Source organism: Xiphophorus hellerii, chromosome 10 (assembly GCF_003331165.1).
Source record: "Xiphophorus hellerii strain 12219 chromosome 10, Xiphophorus_hellerii-4.1, whole genome shotgun sequence".
Taxonomy (NCBI): Eukaryota; Metazoa; Chordata; class Actinopteri; order Cyprinodontiformes; family Poeciliidae; genus Xiphophorus; species Xiphophorus hellerii.
This window is the reverse complement of record NC_045681.1, coordinates 7545271-7564579: the sequence shown is the minus strand read 5'-3', so window position 1 is coordinate 7564579 and position 19309 is coordinate 7545271. Positions and strand designations below refer to the sequence as shown.

Here is a 19309-nt window from a genome sequence, read left to right as displayed (position 1 = left end):
CTAGGATTCGGATGGAAATTCACTTTAATCTGCTTACTGGCGTATGTATAAATTCATGAAAATACTGCTTACGTAACAAATCCTCTGAGTGATTGTGCTGAACAATCCCAGTATGTCTCAGCATTTGTTTTTTCTTTAATCCAGATCAAAAATCCTGCATACCATTTATAAGACTTCACATTTAGAGATCTGGAAAAGGAAACAATAAAAGATATTATTTTTATTCATGACAAAATGCAACACACTGTGCCCATAAAATCACACACAGTCGATATATTAAAATTTATTCACAAACCTGTGACAAAGGAATAACAAAGTATTCATTATGACTTACGGTGCAGTATAAAAAACAAGAAAGAGTACTCCAAAGTACTTCAGTTTGTACATGCATATATAAATACAGGAAATACAGGGTATCAGCAAAGGAAGAAAGGCATGTTTAATCTCTGGTGATAGCTTGTGATTTTCTTTTACATTTGATATAGGAACTTTTAAGTTTTCTAAACTTTTCAAGTTTTATGTAATCATTAAACAAAATAATTAAATTTAAAATTATTTTGAGCTGAATGTTAAAACAATATAGGCTTGATACAAAGACTAAAGCTGTAAGAAGGCACAGATTGGAGCTAAAGATACATTTTTTTTCTTAAAGGGAGACATAGTTTCTCCACATTGATTCTAGTATAGATGAGCAGCACTTCCCCCTCTGCACCTGTCTTCAGATTTCCGCCTCTTTGTTGGTTTTTCCTCTGAGTCCCTATACAGGGCTTCATCGCTGGCTGCCTGCAGGCTGTCAAAGGTGTTCTGCCTTTCTGATCCCTCTGCGTCCTCAGCATGCCTCCTCCTCTTCTTCCACAGATCCACACAGCGGTCCAGGCAGCTGAACCTAGCCTCCGTGGTGCATGCGTACATGCCTGCTGGCACTGCCAGTACCATGGCGCACACAATGACAATGATGTGGATGAGTCTCTCCCTCTGCTCCAGCTGACTAATGTCGCTACCTGTCACAAAGACGATGCACTGGCCCTCTCTGGGGGGGTGGTTTTTCAGGGTGACGCACACCTCATATTTGGTGACAGGAAGCAAGTCGCTGACCGAGTAACTGTTTATGCCAGGGCCAATGAAGATCATCTCTTTCTTGGGTGAATCGTACTTACCAAAGTGAATGGTGAACCAGGTTTCTGCTGGATTGTCCGTCACGGCATGCCACTCCAAGGTGATGCCATAAACAGTCTGCTTGGCGATGCGGATGTCAATGTGGGGACTGTCATTAGATGACAGCATGGGTACAGGTGGAGGAAGAGGAGCTGAAGAAATGGGGGAATCAATGTTGAGTGAGATACAAACAGAGGAGTTGCCAATGAAGTTGTTCGCCATGCAAGTGTAGAGTCCGCGATCTACCAGTTGCACGGACGGGATCACCAACTGGGATGTGATGGTCTCCTCATCTATCTGAGTCTGGGTAGCTACAAGGATACAAGAAAAAGACATCATTCTACTACATTAGAATTAACAAAAGTCAACATCTTCCCTTTATTGATGGCAGTTTCACACCCCAGATCTTTGGTTTCATTTAAATGAACCTCTGATTTTTTTACAATTGTAATCTGCTTTCTTTAGGATACAACACCAAATCCTAAATCTGTGCACATTTGGTGTTGTTCCACTTTTTGTTTTTGCTGTGAGCAATCAGGAAAAAGGGTGACTGACTGCTTCTTCTTTCTTCTTTTCCTTACTGGTCAGTGCATGTGGCAGACAATACTGTCCCAATTAACAGCTGCTGAAACTAAATGACGCTATGCTATGCATGTGGTTCTAAAGAGTTGTGTGAAAGTGGCCCAAACCAGATGAAAGCGTGACATTTTTTGATAGTCCAATCTGACTGACTAAGTATGGTGGTGTGAAAGGATCCCATGTCAGGTTATGCAACAGTAGTTTGAAATATAAATGTACATAACAAAATGAGTTCACATTTCTTTTAGTTTTGTAATAATTAAAACTTAAGACTTACAAGCAAATCCTCTGATGATCTTGAGAGGATACAGCCACTGAATGTGTGAAAGTGGCCTGGCTTTGACTAGGCACGTCAGTGTTGCATTTGCTCCCAGAGACAAACTAACGTTAGACTCTGCCGCTGAGGCCACCGGCTTCATGCAGGTTTTCAGCTGGATCTCATGGAAATATTTGTCCACTTTGTTGCCTGGGCCAGAGCACTTCAAGTAAGAGTTCATGAGGATGACAGGAGGGCTCACCTTACGGATGAATTCAACGAAACCTTTAAGGCGGCAGTCACACGACCAGGGGTTGTCATGTAGCGCTAAGACCACGTTGGAGACCAGACCTTCTTTCCCCCACGCTTTCTCTGCTATTTGGTAAAGAGGCCAATTTGTGAACACTTCCTTTGATGTGATGCTAAGCTGATTGAAGGATAAATCTAAGTAGGTCAGTGCAGGCAAGTATCTCAAAGCGTGCTCCGGCAACACATCTAACCGATTGTGCTTCAGGTCCAAAATTTTGAGTCTTGGTGTGCTCTGAAATGCAGTCCATGGTACCGAAGTCAGCTTGTTGCCTTGTAGCCTTAGCTCGGTCAGGTTGGAGAGGCCCTCCAGGCTTTTGATGTTCATCAGCGTGATCTCATTGAAATTTAGCCAGAGGAACTCTAAGGCATGAACTTGAGAGAAGGAACCTTGGGGTAACTCAGTCAGGTGGCAGTTTTCAATTCGGATTTTAGTAAAATCATCAGGGATGTTCTCTGGGATGTGCGCCAGGGGGGTTTCCATGCACAGCAAAGTCCTAGAATGATACATGGCAAAGTGTTTACAAGACCATCTATTTCTGGATTTCATAAAGTAGATGCATCATTTTCTCAAATTAGTCAATATTTTCAGTTTTTGAGACGTTTGTCTTCCATAGAACATTTTAAGAAACATTTAACATTCTCAAAACTAGCTCATAGCGTTGATACAATCAGATACTGAATGTTTCTACAGACTTAGTGATTTGCCTACCTTCCCAAGTTCTCATTAGTGCAGGAGCAACCCAGCAGACATGCAGATAATCCAGGGGTGATGATATCAAATACAAAGAACATCCCAAACACGGCACAAAATACGTCCATGTTGCTGGATGAGCATGTGAAGCAGGCCAGTCGGAGCAGAACATGCCTATCGGCTGCGTGGAAGAAAGCCTATTACCTTAATCTCCCTTGACGTAATGCTTAAGACACCAAATGACATGTGAGACTAACGAAATGAGTATTTATAGCAGTGGTCCACTTTGCTCAAAAACATTGTCAGACCTGTTGAAGAAATCTTTCATGTCTCCTTCACTCAGAGTTGTGCTGAATTGTACTTTGACCGTATTGGGATTTTTCTTTCAGGTGTGTCCTCAAAATGCTTCTCTTCAGTCTAATTTAATTTATTTGAACCCAACCAAAGCAGCAGCTCTGACATGATAAATAGGAGGCCCATCTGTACTAAGTGGGCCGGAGCCCGTCAGGCTTAACGGCGCTGAGAGGGAGGGCCGCAGTGAGACAGAGACAGATGTCTGGAAAGGACTGTAATCTGACCTCAATAATCTGAACACTGGCCGCCTTTCAGGTTGCTCGAGTCATCATTTGAAAGAAGAGGTAAAGGTAGACAAACAATAACAAAGTAGATTCCATCTTTTATATTTCTCTGTCAACTTTTGGGCAACTTAAATTTAGTAAATTAAACTCTTGATAAGTAACAAACATAGTCTCTTAGTTTTTAGGCACCATGACATTTACAAATTCAACTTTTGGACTTCAAGTGATGCTATAATATGGCATTAGCATTTTTTTTTATCGGGCACGACTCCTAATAATGTTTTACGATTTTGTCATTCTGGCTGTTCTGTAAGGTTAAACTTATATGTACAAAGCACAACAAATATTCCACATCAATTTTGAAACTGAAACTTAACATTTGATCCATTGATATGATTGGATTAATAGTTATAATGCTGTGAGTTAACTTCAATATATGAAGAGATATCAAGAAAAAAAGATTATAAGCATAATTGGATATAAAAAAATATTTATTTTCAGTTGTTATATGCATATCATTGAGATTACAAATGTTTACATATTATAAAATGCACTGTTGTTTAAGTTTATGAGCCAACAACCAATCTGGCACATTATGCTGTATGCTGACATGCAAAACAGGCTAAACAGACGGTTGGTGCTCTAAACTTTTCCTTTTATAGTTCATACTTAACATACTGTGCTTTTAACACAAAGCAGAAGTTACGCTTAGGGTGAAAAACAATAACTGACTGGGTTTATGAAAGTTGAGGACATCAAGAGAATTTTCTTGGAAAAAACATCACTTTCCATAGTGCACCACAAATAAAAAAGTTGCTTTTTTAATCCATACACAATATTAAAACCAATCTGTTCTTATTTTCCCTTTCCCTTTTCAGTCAAAGAAGTTACTGATTTTGTTCCTGTCAAGGCTGTAAATTAATCTCTTTTGACCATTAATGACAGAGACAACTCCACAAAAAAATGCCATTTGAGTCTCTGAGCAGTCCAGTCCTTTTCTCGATAAAGATTCCTCAAAAACAAAGTGCATCTTCTTGACACTGTCTGCTCCATTTTAACAGAAGTATTCATTAGGTGGCCCTTCAGTCCTCGCTATAGCTTCTGAATCGACACTTGACCTCGCTGACAGGAGCCTGTTGGATTCATCAGGGTTTAGCCTGGTCAGATATTCCCCCTCCATCCCTTTAGCCTTGCCTCCAGGACCAAGAGTCTCAAACGTTACATAGGAGTCTTGCATGTCTTTTGTCTGCTGCCCCAGCATTTTTTGGCAACGTTTCTTTATTGCCCCACAGCAAACAATCAGAGTCAGGGGGACTGCAATCACACATGCAACAGTTATCACCACCACATTAATGAGCTTCTGTGTGCCACTGGCACTAGCAGCCTCATCCGTTGAGAAGATTACACACTGTTCCTTTTTCGGAATCAAACCTTTGACGCAAACACATGCTATGTACTTTGTCTTTGGTACAAGGCCTTCAATGGTGATACGGTTCTTTCCAGCTTCCACATTAATACGACGCATATCTCTCTCACCAAAAACGGCATATAGGACACTGAATTCGGTGGTGTTTGTGGCTGTGGGGGCACGCCAGTTCAAAGAGACGGTGTGATCCGTGTCCCCAATCACTTTTACCGATCGTACCACCCTCTTATCAGGAACTTGCTGTAGGGACGAGGCATTTGCCACCAGGTTACCTAAACCTTGACTCACCTCCCCTGACTTTAGAGGGTAAGAATTTTTGGACTGTCCTTGAGAATTTCCATCAGAAACACTGTAGCTCTCAATTTCATATCTCCCAGTCACTCCTTTGCCATTAAGAGGTTCAATGATGGGTTGAGCTGCAGTGCTGGTGGGTGGTGGAACATATCTCGCAATGAGTTTTTCCTGGTAAGCTGCTCTTCCCATGCTCCCCGGCTTCTTTCTGCTGCCTCTCTTAGAAACGCCACCAACTGCTTCCTCCGATCGAATGGAATCAGTGATCACCAAGGAGATGATGGCATCCGCAGTGCCCACAAAGTTGGTGGCTTTGCACACATACTTCCCAGAATCCCTGTAGGAGACTGCGGGGACACTCAGAATTGACCAAATGATGCCTTCCTTTGAAATCTCTTGCTGAACTGAAAAATCCAACAAATATACACATAGAGTTAATTAGATTGACACACAAGGGAAGACCTTTAATCTCTCTGATATTTAGTGTTGGACAAAAGTAACTGCTCTGAACTGACCTGTGCCATTCATTTTCTTGCCATCAGCACGGCTCCAGAAAAGGTCCGGAATGGGGACCCCAACAGTGCCACAGCGCAGTAGGACGTTGTTGCCCAGTGAGCTCCGAACGCGAGCCACAGCCGTGTGCACCCTGGGGGCCTGGCACCTCTGAAGCTCTGCTTCAGTAAAGAAAACCCCAGACAGGCTCTCAGGATCAGCGCACCTCAGCCGAGTGTCAATAAGTGCCACGGATGATGAGGGGGATTTCTGAAACTGGATCAGGTCGTAGAGTCGGCAGTCACACAGCCATGGGTTATCATGAAGACCTGCAGAACCAACAATGAACAAATGCTATAAGCTTTGACAACATCAAGTCCAGAATTAGCCAAACGCTCTGACAATACAACAGAGAAGTACTATAGTTAGACTAATCCCTAACTCAAAGAGGGCAGCTCTAAAAAGAAAACTTTCCAGCATCCTAAACAGTCAGAGCTTGATCCTCACCCAGAATTAGCTTAGATGACTCCGAGTCTTGGGAAGGCTTCACACTCAGCCACATTGTGAGAGCCTCTGCTGGAAGCGTTGTGAGGCTGTTGCTGGATAAATCCAGATAAGTGACGTTTTTAATGTAAATGGTGGCCGAGGCCGGGATAGAGGAGATCTTGTTGTTGTGCAAGTCGAGGAGCCTCAGGATGGGCATGTCACTCAAAGCTTCCCAAGGGAAGGAAGTGAGGGAGTTTCCATCCAGCCTGAGCTCATCCAGGTTGTAGAGGCCTCGAAAACTGTCTGCATTAAGCGAGTTCAAGGAATTGAAAGACATCCAGAGAAACTCCAGGCTGTTGAGGTAGTGAAAGTTGTTGCTGGCGATGCGCGTGATTGCCGTCTTCTCTATGCGTAGCTTTGATGTGTCAGATGGGAAGTTTGGAGGAATCACAGTGATCTCTGGGTCATTGCAAAGCACGCTCCTGTAAAAGCAATAAGTAGAATTGTGATTACTTTAAGCCCAAAAATAAATGCAAGAATAATTATGAAATTGGAACTTGGGAAGCTTATAGGTGAATATTTGCAGAAAAACTAGATATCTATAAGCTTCTGTTTCAAATAAAAAAACAATCATTCTGAGGGAAAAGGTGGTAACCTATTGTTCAGTTATAAGGAAAGGAGATTAAAGAACAGCAGGGCAACCGTTTACTACAAAGTGACTGAATTGTAGAAAGCAGCAGTAAAAGCAGTTGGCATGCAATACAAATTTAACTGCTCCCATTGTGAACTAAATTAAAATAACTTACCTTGCCTTTGATCCGTCACTTAACTTGTGAAAGAAGCAGCTGCATTGTGCAGGACATGATGTGCTGAAAATAGGAAAAAAAACTAAAGCCAAGCTAAAAGCAACAGCAAAGTGCCGGCTCATGTTTCCCCCCTATCTGCAAGCAACTAAAGCTCTACAAGACTAAACTACAATTAATTAAAGAGCAGCAATTAAGGTCTAACGGAACATCGGGTGCATGGTGGTGGTTCGAGGCTCACAGCTCCAACTGCTCCGCCTGCTCTGAATCCACAGATAAAAAAGGGATATGCAGGGATTAGAAGAGGACTTGGGTTATTTTCATTCACACGATTAGGCTATTCTTTCCTTGAAGCTGATAGGCTGCATGCTTTTCACTTTCAGAACTGCTTTCCAAACTGTTTATTGGCTGCTAAAAAAATAATGGAATATTGAATGTGGCATCACAAGCCTCAAGCCGATGTGCACAAAAGAAAATAACCAGATTTAGCAGATTTGAGTATTTTGCACAATACATTTGTGTGGGAAAAAAACTTTAACATGTGATGTCAGTTTTAGTATTTTTGAGTTTTTACTTGTAATTATTATTGTTTTCACACAAAAATATAGGAAAAGGACACAAAAACAAAATTGCACTGGTTCCCCACTAGATGGCAGTTGAGAGTAAAAAGAGGTACAACGTGTTTTGTTTTGTTTTATTCTGTCTTGTTTACATATCAGTACTCAGATCTGATGAAGGAACCATGTTGGTGAAGTGCATCCTTGTCTATTTATCCGTGCTTTTTGACTATAATAAGTTCCCATAAGAAGGCAAAATGTACTTTTTACAAACTGAGTTAGTTTAAAGTGAGTTTTGAACTTTGCATTGCTCATATTCATCATATGTTTAAATTCAAATGTATAAATTCAAATGTATAAGTTAAAATAAACCTCTCCTGACCCCACTAGGGACAAGGGTGTACAGAAAATGGATGGATGGAAGTTAAAATAAATCATCAAGAACACATAATAGTATATTCATGCTTATGATGAATGTGTGTATACTTCCATGCTGGATGGAAATAAATGTATATATTTTTTATCCAGTCTGTAAAGTGTGCCTGCTTGTGACACACTTTCTGAATGAGTCACAGTCCCTGGGTTGTTTTTTTTTTTGCAGGTCCAGAAGTTTAATGACACGGCGGCTCTGATGGGATTTTAAATCCTTTAATCCAGTCATCTCTCTGTCTCTTTATTATTTTGTCTTTGTTCTGTTTCTTCATACAGAGGCTCTCCCACATAAGAAAAACGTCCATTTTTGCATCTATCTCCATCGTAGCACCTCATCCCTGGTAAAACCCAAATATAGCAGTTCTTGGCTCAAGCATGATAAGATGGCATGGTATTTCAAGTAACACATTTTTTTAAAATCAGAATTGCTGTACTGTTTGACCAACCCTGAAAATATTGTTACATTTTGCAGTCAAAACTGATGTATCAAGATGTATGTTACGATGTTATTGATAAAGTCAGAAAGAGGGTGAATGACACAGAGAAACAAAGACACAGTAACGGAAAGAATAGACATACATACTGAACAAACCAAGGGACTCAAGGGTAAAACACACAATTCTGCACATTTTCTAGAAAGCATATAGCCGAGCCACCTTGCTCATTTAGTCAATATCTATTTTAACATCTTTTTTCCCCAATATTTAAGTCAATGATAATAAATATAGGATCTTAGTTCAACCTCTTATTTTCAGAAAATGACAAATTCCATGCAATTTTCATCCTCCCACTTTCTCCTTCCTTTTGTTCTAGAACAACATTTTGCCATTTTACAGTCAAAAACTTGCTTATGAAATGGACCAACTTAAAGCATCGCATCATTGGGTAATTCAAAAAAAATAATACATCGTTTTTAAATTCTTTTAAATAAATAGTTGAAAAGCTTGCTGGACATTTATATTCCATCCTAGTTCTTCAATGTGTTGTCCTCTTATGATCTTTAACAAATTTCTGAGGCCCTCAGAACAGTTTTAAATGTGCTGAGATTAAAATACACACAGGTGGAGTCTCGTTACTAATTGGGTCACTTCTGAAAGCACTGAATTTTATTTACAGTTATCAGAGTAAAGGGGGTGAACACAAATTGACTCCAAGTTTTTTAGATTTGCATACATTAAAAATAGAAAGATTGCCTCCTCTTCACAGTTATACATTACTTTGTGTTGATCTATCACATTAAATCAGGTTGGAGTTTATGGTTGTCATGTGGTAAATAGTGACGTTTAAGGAATGTGAATACTTTTGCAATGCACTGTAAAACAAAACTACTTTCATTTCAGTGATTTACCTCTGTTGCAACAGTTGAACCTTTGTTTCATTGCAAAGCTAAAAGATTATCTTGCAGTTATTAACTATTTGCCAAGGGACTAATGTCCAACAGCGAGAAAAGTGCAAATACACCACTGGCAGGTTTTAGGGTCAGGCAGGGCAATAAGTTTAGCTCATAGTTTATTTTTTGCAGAAACATGTAAACTAAAACTAAAGAGACATTTGATATTTAAACTAAATAATGTTTCTTTGTGGGTTGATTTGCAACTCACAGACATTTTCACTGGGGCCTGCATTCTTTCAAATATCAAAATCATTAAGAAATTTATTCCCCTCTGATTTTATTAAACTTTTCATCAGCAGGTTTCAACTTGGCTCATTTACAGAAGTCCACTACAATCATTCTCTGTAAGGCTGGCTTAGACCAGCTCCACTTTCATCACCCTTAGCTGTGGTAGCTTAAAAGATTGTGTTATTGAATCTTGCATGTTGTGAAATTTGTCCCTGTTTTATGTTCCAGCATGACCTCACACTACAGCTTTAGGTAAACCTATCGGGCCGCTTGTTTGTGTTAGTGATAGTGGAGATAACTTTCTGCATCGAATGCTCCACATGAAATCTCAGCATCTTTTGTTGTCGGAATGGCAGATGCAGACAAGCTTCATTGTTGTGGCTCTCCTCTGTCTGGGACCCGGAGTTGTACACAATATGGGAGGATTCAGAAAAATTGGATTTTATAAGCCCATTGGGACACATTGTTGCTGCATGGTTAATGAGTTTGTGGTAATCTGGGCACAGATTAGTAGAGCCATCAGACTCAGCCCAAATGTTGCATTTTAAAAGGTTGAGGTTGCTTTGGGTGAGTGTCACAATTTTGTGCTGTCCTGATTTTTTAGGGGTTATTTTGGTAAACAGATAAGTATTTAAATAAATGAGGTCCTGATGTTTTCAGTGACCTTTCACATTAAATGTAGCATGTGAAGTAGACAGGATCCATATTAGTAAAAGGCCAATATGTGAAATGTTCTGCTTTTTACAACCCTGAAAGTCGTATCCGATTGGAGCCACAAACATCAACTATTCAGATTTTCAAATTATAAACAAACACAAAATAGCATTTTAGGTGAATTCAAGTCAAAAAGTTCGTAATGCATTGCGTACAAAGTTCTGGACGAAAACCAGTTACAGGCTGCAAAACAATTAAGACTAAGTATAGAGTTGCATTTTTGCAAAACCAGATTAATTTATTATTGGACTTTGATTTAACCATGTAGAACATACAACTGCCTAGTCAAAGTACAGATCCAAATCCAGGATGTCTGTGTCAAGACTTAAAAACTGATTTTCACAATAAATCGAGTTAGGTGTTTTGCTAAGAAGAATGAGCAAAGCGTCTTCTCTCTAAAGATTGTAGAGACACATCTCAAAAGAGTTGCAGATGTAATTATGGTGAAAGATGAGCACTAATATGTAAAGCCGGTATAATTATATGCACACATTTCAGATTTTGAGTTTGAAAGATTTAAAATCATATTGTTTTTCTTCCTGTTCAAAACAATGCACAACTTTGTTTTTGATACCACATAAAAAATGGGAAACGTTTCACATTTGTGAATACTTTGCAAGGTATATTACACTTTTCCTAGACATAGCCAACATCACAACTACACCATTGCAATTAAATAAATATGTCAGAGTATTTATATTCTCATTATATTAGATACTCATTGGTTTCTCTTCTTTTTTTGCCCAGGATCAGGGACACCTTTTAAGCACTTCCTGTTCTAATTAACACATACAGCTGCTGTGCTGCCAACTAAACAAGAGATTACAAGAAGACAAACGTGAGAAACTGCTTTGATTTCTGAAGAGTCAATCAAATGAAGAAAAGAGCACAAATATGATCTTACCAGCAATTTTTCAGCAAAAAATTAAATGTTAGAGCTGAAAAGATGAACAGGAAGCTTTGGAACAACACAATAAATAAGATCTAACATTATCTAAAATGAAAAAAAAGAATTAAAACGTATTTTTATTTATAGTGCTTTTATTTCTGAGCATTGTATTTAGAGCCTCTCCAAAAAAGAAAGGACAGTAAAACATACATAAACTGTATAGTCTGAGAAAAGACAAAAAAATCCCACCAATTTCTCTGTCATTTTTTGTGTTTTGCAACGTAAATGAGTACGGTTGTTTCCATAAAGTATTTAAAAATGCTCATTATTCCCATTAAACCAGTTGAATTACTGTATGAGGAAAGACTGTGAGATTGAGTCCAAATCGCTGCTTAAAGACAACATTTCCCATGCTCCCATTGTTTCCTTATCACACACTCCAAGTTGAAGTAGGTACAGGAAAGGCTATAGTTTCTGTCCACCAGCAAAGGTTCTACCCATTAGACGTTTCTCAGCCTTCAGATCAAATATTTATTTAGAAAAGACCCTAAAATTGTTTTCTTTCATTTTTTTTTATGCGATCAGTAAACGTTGCCTTGAGTTTGCTAAAAGTTTGCTCGTTAGGACATTCCTCCGAGGATTGCAAAAGTGGACGGATGGGGGGGAGTTTAACCCAGATTAGTGTCTTTACGCTTTTTCACGTGAAAAAGCCTTTATAAAAAACAAACGACATCTTGAAGGAAACGGTGGTTTGATTGTCGCTGTTTGAAGGAAAAGAACTGAGTTTGCAGCTAAGTTTACTTTGAACATCCAAACATGGGAACTTATACTCTACCGGAGGGATTCTCGGACTTTGACATGTTTGCATTCGGCTCTGCGCTTCTTGTTGGGGGTAAGTTTGCAGCGCAGGATGGGATGTTTGTGCAAGATTTAAAGAGACAGACACCTAAAAAAAAACACACACACACACACAAAAGTTAAGCATTTCAAGTACAAAGGTACTTGAAATGCCGTTTTGTGTGATCAGGAAGTCCGATGTCCCTTTACAATAAATAAACTTCATTTTAAAAAGAAGATAGTAAAACAGGGTTAAGTTGCGAATATGTGTCAGCTGTAGAGGTTCACAGTTTTAATGCTTCAGAAAATGTTCTTTTTTCTACAAATACATTTATTATAAATCCCAAACTATATTTTAAAGCATCAATACTTTGTGCAGATTAACAAAGTTAAAGCTTGCTTGATTGTACATTTTTTTATGTCCTGTCTCCTCAAATGTTTTCAAGTACCTATATAAAATATCAACTGATTTGATGTGTTGGCTCATCCCTGCAAGGATTTGATGCCATCAAAAGGTGGCTGTAATTTATAGGTTGATTTCACAATTGAACCATATTGCTACAATTGAAAAAGAATGCAATGTTTATGTTTCAAGTTTTAAATGCTGAAATGAATCCTGTTGCACAGTAATAACAGATTACAAGTCAATTGACGTCAATTCTAACAAGTGAAATTGTAAATATTTTATATGTATCATGTAAGGTTTTATTTTAATGCTTGTTGTTTTGATCTATTAAACCTTTTTCGGTTTTGTCGACTTACCAAATTTTGCTTCTGCTTTCTTCCTTACACTCAATCAGTTGTTCATGTCACATGTCCCATGCAGATTTAACTTTTTTTAAAATGTATTAATCATATTCATTGAAAGCATTAAAACTAAGCACTCTCACTGTTTTAGCCATAAACTCAAATAATCAGAAAAAAAGTTGGGGAAATGCACTTTGAGGCAAATGTTGAAATGGTTGCTGAGTTAAAAATGAATTATTAAACATTTGTAATGTAATGCCCTACCCATTCAAGCAGTCGTAGCATTGATAAATACCATTAGACTGTTTTAATATACATTCATATCAGTTTCATATTCTTAGTTTGATTATTGGGTGACACCAAGATAGACCTTGATTGACACTAAACATGTCAGGTTTGTAGAGGAAAAGAATATTTTGCAGGAACAACAAGCAAAGCATGTAGAGAAAATAAACATCTATTGCAGCCAAATCCCATGTTTGATCAATTCTCTGAACCATTTAGGAAATACTTCTTGGTAGGCTTTATTTTATTTTATTTCCTTATTTCATGTTTTTGTTTTTAAAACTTAGCTGTGCCTCTGAGTGTGAAAGTTAGAGCTAGCAGGGAAGGAGTCTTCATAAGGTAATAGTCAACCAGTCAGAGTACTTTAGATACCTTATGGGTTTTGTTATATTTCTCTTAGCCAAGAGAAAATGTTTGCCTTTATTCTCCCTTCCACATTGTTGAAACGAGAATGAGTTGCACTTGTATTGTGCTTTATCTAGTCTAGAAGACTCCAAAGAGCTTTACACTATATTCAGTCATTCAACCACACTCGTTCACATGGTGGTGGTGGTAAGCTACATTGCGGCAAGCCATAAACCAGCATTACCGAACCCTCTGAGCACCATCAGCAGGCAAGGTGAGTGAAGTGTCTTGTCCATGGACACAATGACTGAGATACACAGTGAGTGTTCAAACCAGCAACCCAGCAGTTACAAGATGAACTCCTACCTCCTTGATCGACTGTGTATATATAATCAACAAAATATTCTTGTTAATGAGACTATTCCTAGGTTAAAGCTGTTTCCACATTCAAGGTTTTAAAATGTGTGATCATTGTATCCTAGCATACCATTGGCGCAATGACCATTGTTGTATGAGACTCTTGAAAATATAAAATAAAATAACAGTTGTTGGTAAAATCAGTGTGCTTGTGAAAACTACAATACCGTAGAGAGATTATCATTATCATTAACCTTTATTTCACTTGGAAAATCCCATTGATTAAAAATCTCTTTTCCAAGAAATCCTGGCCAAGACTGCCAAGAGCATGGTTTACAGAAGATTAAGAGCAAAACAGAAAAACAAAATAAATTAATTAAAAGATTCTTCAGCTAAAACATTTACAGAAAAATTATTTCTTCTCAAATCCAAAAAGAACAATCGTAAAAACATTTAGTGACAACAGAACCTTTAGGTTCACGTATTTCTGGTGCAGGTTCCAATAAAATGGAGCAGAAAACTGAAATGATTTCTTTCCAGGTTCCAGTATCAAGATAATCTCTAAGCTTTGTGGTTGACCACAATTACATGATTTTATTTCTCTTAAACATCTAATAGAATTTATGGAAAGATTGTGATGATGATTGATGATGTGTTTAAAGGGAACGCTCTGACTTGTTTTCACCTGCAGGGGTGCTGGGATTCTTCCTCAACGCCGTCAGCATCATGGCCTTCCTCCGAGTGAAGGAGATGCGAACTCCCAGTAACTTCTTCGTGTTCAACCTGGCCTTGGCTGACATCAGTCTGAATGTAAACGGTCTCACAGCTGCTTATGCCAGCTATCTCAGGTAACAACCCATGTTGTCTTATATTGTTAAGACTTTTCTTCAAAAGTAAGGCTACTTTGGTTCTGTACAAAATCTGCTAATATTTGAATACAGGAACTTATTCTGCTCCAAACAAGTCAGCTTCTGTCTTTTATAATCCAGTCTACAATCCACTTTGCTTGGACTCAAGATTTTGCAAGCAAATCTGTAGGGTTTTAGAAACCGCATAGCAAACCTTAACACTTCAATAAGGTGGATAAAATAAAACAATCTCCACAACTTTTGGTGAGAATGTTTCATAATCTTAATTTTACTGTAGCATCTATTTATAATTCAAATATGTCAAATTAAATACTTTTTTCCCAGCAAGGGGTTTTCTTTTCTCTTTCACGCCCAACTTTAACATGGAGTTACATTATCTTCTTGCAACAGTGCAAGAGTTGCCCCACTTACAATAAAATCTTTATTTCTTTTAAATTCATACCATTTAATTCATTTTAAATAAATCCCAAAGTTTTATGATGCATGTGACGTAATGCAGCTTTTGTTTTGTGTATCACCAGTGAGGGAGATTTGAGCTGATGTTTAATCTGTTAACAAATCCCTGTTCTGTTCTGTGTAGCAAAATTATACAGTTAAACTACTGTAAGTGTGATTCATGTTTCCTTATACTTTATAGGTACTGGCCATTTGGTCAAGATGGTTGTAATTATCACGCTTTCCAGGGGATGATATCAGTCCTGTCTTCTATCAGTTTCATGGCTGCGATCGCGTGGGACAGATATCACCAGTACTGCACCAGTAAGTGGGAAAAAATTCCATTAAAGTACAAAAAGGTGATTTCAAGTTGGATTCCCTTCCCCATTTGATAGGGACTGCAGTTTTCCTTGAAACCCTGGCTTTTGCACCCCTATATTTTCTGATTTGTAAACCTGAGATTAAAAGGTAGCCTGATCATCAATGCTGTCTCTGCTAAAGGTGTGTTTTATAGTTTGTAGATACAGTTTAACCCCGGTAGTTCACATCTTTAAGTTTGGGTATACAAGTACAAATTCAATTCCAGTTCTTAATATTTTGCCGAAGAATAATCACAATTTTCTAGGTAGGAGACTCAGAAGGAATTCATGATATTTAAAGTATTTTTGTGCTGTTTGGCTTAAGTAGCTCCTAGATAACAATGATCATTCTACTGTTGAACTCCACTCACATTTTATAAGGTGAATATGTATACAAATTAACTAAAACAAACATGGATATTAGATAAATGGATTTTGACTTACACAAGGAAAAATAATCTAAATAAAGATGTGTGGACATAAATAAAATGTAAGATTGTCCATTTTAATTTAGATCTACATTCACATTTGATGCCTTTAGTTTACCTGATTGCACTGCAATCTTTGCGGAAATGATTAAAGCTCTGCTAAATTAGATTTATGTATCAAAAATCCTGACTGTTTCACTAAAACTTTCATCATTGTCAAGTCTATAAAAATCTGTCCTAAATCTGTCTTAAGGTGCAAATTATGTTTATCAAAAATCTATCTTATCACAAAAATGAAAAAGGACATGGATGAGATTCATATATTTATGAAAAATTGTTTTAATAAACACAGTATTGACACTTCAATTGAAACTGAATGATTAGTGGAGCTATTCACTAATAGGATGAATAATTCTATAATTCTATTCTATTCTATGTTTCTTTTTTTAAATGTCGATCTTCACAGTTTCTTTCTCAGACACATATGAGAGAAAACATTCATTTTCTATGCAGTAACACCTTAAATGTGTTTTATTTTCTCTTGTTTTCTATAAAAATGGTTGATAGAGGGGAAATTATTTCTAACACAAATGTGCTCTTGAGCAGCATGTTTCCAGCATGTGTCGCTGTAGTGATTGATTGTGGTTCTTGAACTATAAAAGGGTGCTGTATAAATAAAATTTACGTACATTGCTTACTGAACCAGTTTTGTGCCAGATTGATCCTGGAGTTAACTCACTAAGCCACTAATCCTGCTTTATAGTACATGCCTTAGTAAAAACCTAAAGATTAGGACGTCAGATGATAAAATAAATTAAATTAGTCTCTAAACAAACTTGCTGCAGTTTTTATATATATATATATATATACCCTGTGGTATATGCTTGATTGCAGAAATTGTAATGGGTTCTTAAAAGTGATAATCTCTGGGGAAAAAAAGTCTCAAACACAGACCTTGGAAGTGAGTGTTTTGTTAGATGATTTCACCCTTATTTAAGGCATCAATTAACAATTTATGTGTAATCCACAGCGACATTTATTTAATTTGTAAAACTAAATGGCAAAAAATTATGTTCCATTTAACTTGACTAAAGAAATGATTTATCTTCACTGCAGTAAGAAAAATAAAGCAATGAAAATTTTTTATTCCATTTGTGTTATAATCAAACATCTTGCTTGCATCCAATCTGACTGCTGTGCAGGACAGAAGCTCTTCTGGAGCACCACAGTGACGATGTGCGGCATCATCTGGATTCTTTCCATCTTCTGGTCCGCCGTTCCACTCATGGGATGGGGCGTCTATGACTTTGAGCCAATGAGGACATGCTGCACGCTTGACTACACTAAAGGAGACAGGTAGAGTTATGTAAAATTACAGAATATACTGAGACTAATGCTCCGCTCAACAGAATGAATTATTCTATATGAATTTCCTTTATTTTAAGCCATAAACATTTTTTTTTTCATTCTGACAGGGACTACATTACCTACATGCTTACTTTGACGGTGCTCTACCTGACTTTCCCAGCTGTCACCATGTTTTCTTGTTATGATTCCATCTACAAACACTTCAAGAAGATTCATCATCACAAGGTAAATATGCTGAAATGTCTCTAGGTGCAGCATTGAATTCTGGCAGAGACAAATATAGGTGGAAGAAAGAATAATTAATGTACAAAAAGAGATTCAAAGGTTTCCAATATGATTATATACTGTATATTTATAGTAGCTGATTAAAGAAGTAAATCACAAAATTTAGCATCTGAAAGGAGTATGTAAGCCTTGAAAGGAAATCCCAACAGGGGATATTTGTAAAATGATCTCAACTTTATTTGGAACAAAGACTGATGACCCATTTTTTTGTTTTAATTCTTATTTTTTCTTGTGTTTTTTTTAATACTGTAAGACTTTTTGATCACATTTCATCCAGTGATATACAGGGAAGCTACATTTGGCTATCTGAACTTTTTATGTGCTTGCATTTAACTTGACAGCTGTTAATTGTACGCTTCAATCATTCATTAAATAGAAAACTGTCGTTTTTGGCTCTGACATAAAGAATGGCTCCTAATGTTACTTAGGCATGCCTCCAAAAACCTTTATAGAAGTATTTTTTATGGCAATTGTTTTTTTTATAAGACATTATATGAAAAAATTTGGAAGATTTTTTTTGGTGTGCATAATTTCTGTTTCACACATTTCCACAACCCTCCAATCCAACCATTTACTGCTTAAACATGACAAGCTATTCTTCTTCCATCTTTACTTTAATCACATCACGCTGAATTAAACAGCATGTAATACTGTCCACTTATTTTTCAGTTTAACACCAGTTTGCCTTTGAGAGTATTGCTGTCATGTTGGGGCCCTTATGTCCTCATGTGCATCTATGCCTGCTTTGAGAACGTGAAACTTGTCTCTCCAAAACTGCGAATGGTAAGCTCTTATTGTCAAAGTATGCTGTTTCTGTATCCAGAACCCCTACAGTTTCCATTTCATAATTCCAGATTAAAATTGTTATTTTAAATGTACTTTATTGTTTGCTATCTTTTTTTTTTTTTAGATAACAAAATAAGGAAGGAAGTCTAGAGGCTCAAAATATTTTTCATACTCAATTTACTTTTTCCCTGCTGGATCTCGAAAATAATCATAGAAAATTCTAAAATCTGAGTCCTGTGTATCAGCAATGACTTTTTGTCCCTCTAAATACTCACAAAATTGTCGTCATTTTTTTGCAGTTGCTTCCAGTTGTTGCAAAAACAAATCCCATCTTCAACTCTCTTCTCTACTCATTTGGAAATGAGTTCTACAGAGGAGGCATTTGGAACTTCCTCACTGGACAGAAGATTGTTGAGCCAGACGTCAAGAAGTCCAAATAAATAAAACCAATTAACATGTTTCTCAAATCATACAAAACTGTAATTCGCTCTTATGATAGGCTCCTTATACTAACATACTTGGATGTAAAGCCATTGTGATGGCTGCACACTTGCTCTTCTCTCCTTTAATTAGACAGTAGTGAACTCTCTGGACAGTCTTTCTGTTTGTACCTGCCTCATGATGGATTTGTAAAACTTAAACTTTTTTCTTCACCAAACAACTTCAAATGTTTTCATTAACATTCTACTCTGTAAATGAATGCTGCTGCTGCTGCTTGTCTTGCTGTGTGCTTTGTTTTGAAGCTGTTGAACCTGGTTATGCAACGTCTCTTTAATGAGAGGAAGCAGTTACTGTGTTAAGACTGTCTTGTACAATTTTACTACGCTTAAGGTGCAGCGAGTTTAATCATTTTTTTACATGTAGAGTCTGATTATTATAGTGTATTCGTGAAGTAATAAATACGAACATGTAGTGATTATTTTACTCTA

The 19309-nt window shown here is 37.4% G+C and overlaps 3 protein-coding genes across 3 annotated transcripts; 1 reads left to right on the top strand and 2 right to left on the bottom strand.

Annotated features, from left to right (window-relative positions):
• Nucleotides 1–268: 268 nt before the first annotated feature.
• Nucleotides 269–3118, bottom strand: LOC116726828 (leucine-rich repeat, immunoglobulin-like domain and transmembrane domain-containing protein 2). The gene is made up of 3 exons (XM_032573704.1): nucleotides 3009–3118; nucleotides 2012–2793; nucleotides 269–1466 (listed from the first exon to the last, which is right to left on the bottom strand). The coding sequence occupies exons 1-3, from the start codon at nucleotides 3116–3118 to the stop codon at nucleotides 679–681; spliced, it is 1680 nt and encodes a 559-aa protein (XP_032429595.1). The 3' UTR covers nucleotides 269–678.
• Nucleotides 3119–4041: 923 nt separating this feature from the next.
• lrit1b (leucine-rich repeat, immunoglobulin-like and transmembrane domains 1b) lies at nucleotides 4042–7398 on the bottom strand. Its single transcript, XM_032573533.1, has 4 exons — nucleotides 7070–7398; nucleotides 6285–6745; nucleotides 5801–6106; nucleotides 4042–5689 (listed from the first exon to the last, which is right to left on the bottom strand). Exons 1-4 carry the CDS (start codon nucleotides 7189–7191, stop codon nucleotides 4623–4625), a joined length of 1956 nt encoding a protein of 651 aa, XP_032429424.1. The 5' UTR covers nucleotides 7192–7398; the 3' UTR covers nucleotides 4042–4622.
• A 4324-nt stretch (nucleotides 7399–11722) lies between these two features.
• On the top strand, nucleotides 11723–19309 carry rgrb (retinal G protein coupled receptor b). The gene is made up of 8 exons (XM_032573416.1): nucleotides 11723–12171; nucleotides 14542–14698; nucleotides 15357–15478; nucleotides 17144–17297; nucleotides 17417–17534; nucleotides 18264–18377; nucleotides 18680–18993; nucleotides 19027–19309. The coding sequence occupies exons 1-7, from the start codon at nucleotides 12096–12098 to the stop codon at nucleotides 18818–18820; spliced, it is 882 nt and encodes a 293-aa protein (XP_032429307.1). The 5' UTR covers nucleotides 11723–12095; the 3' UTR covers nucleotides 18821–18993; nucleotides 19027–19309.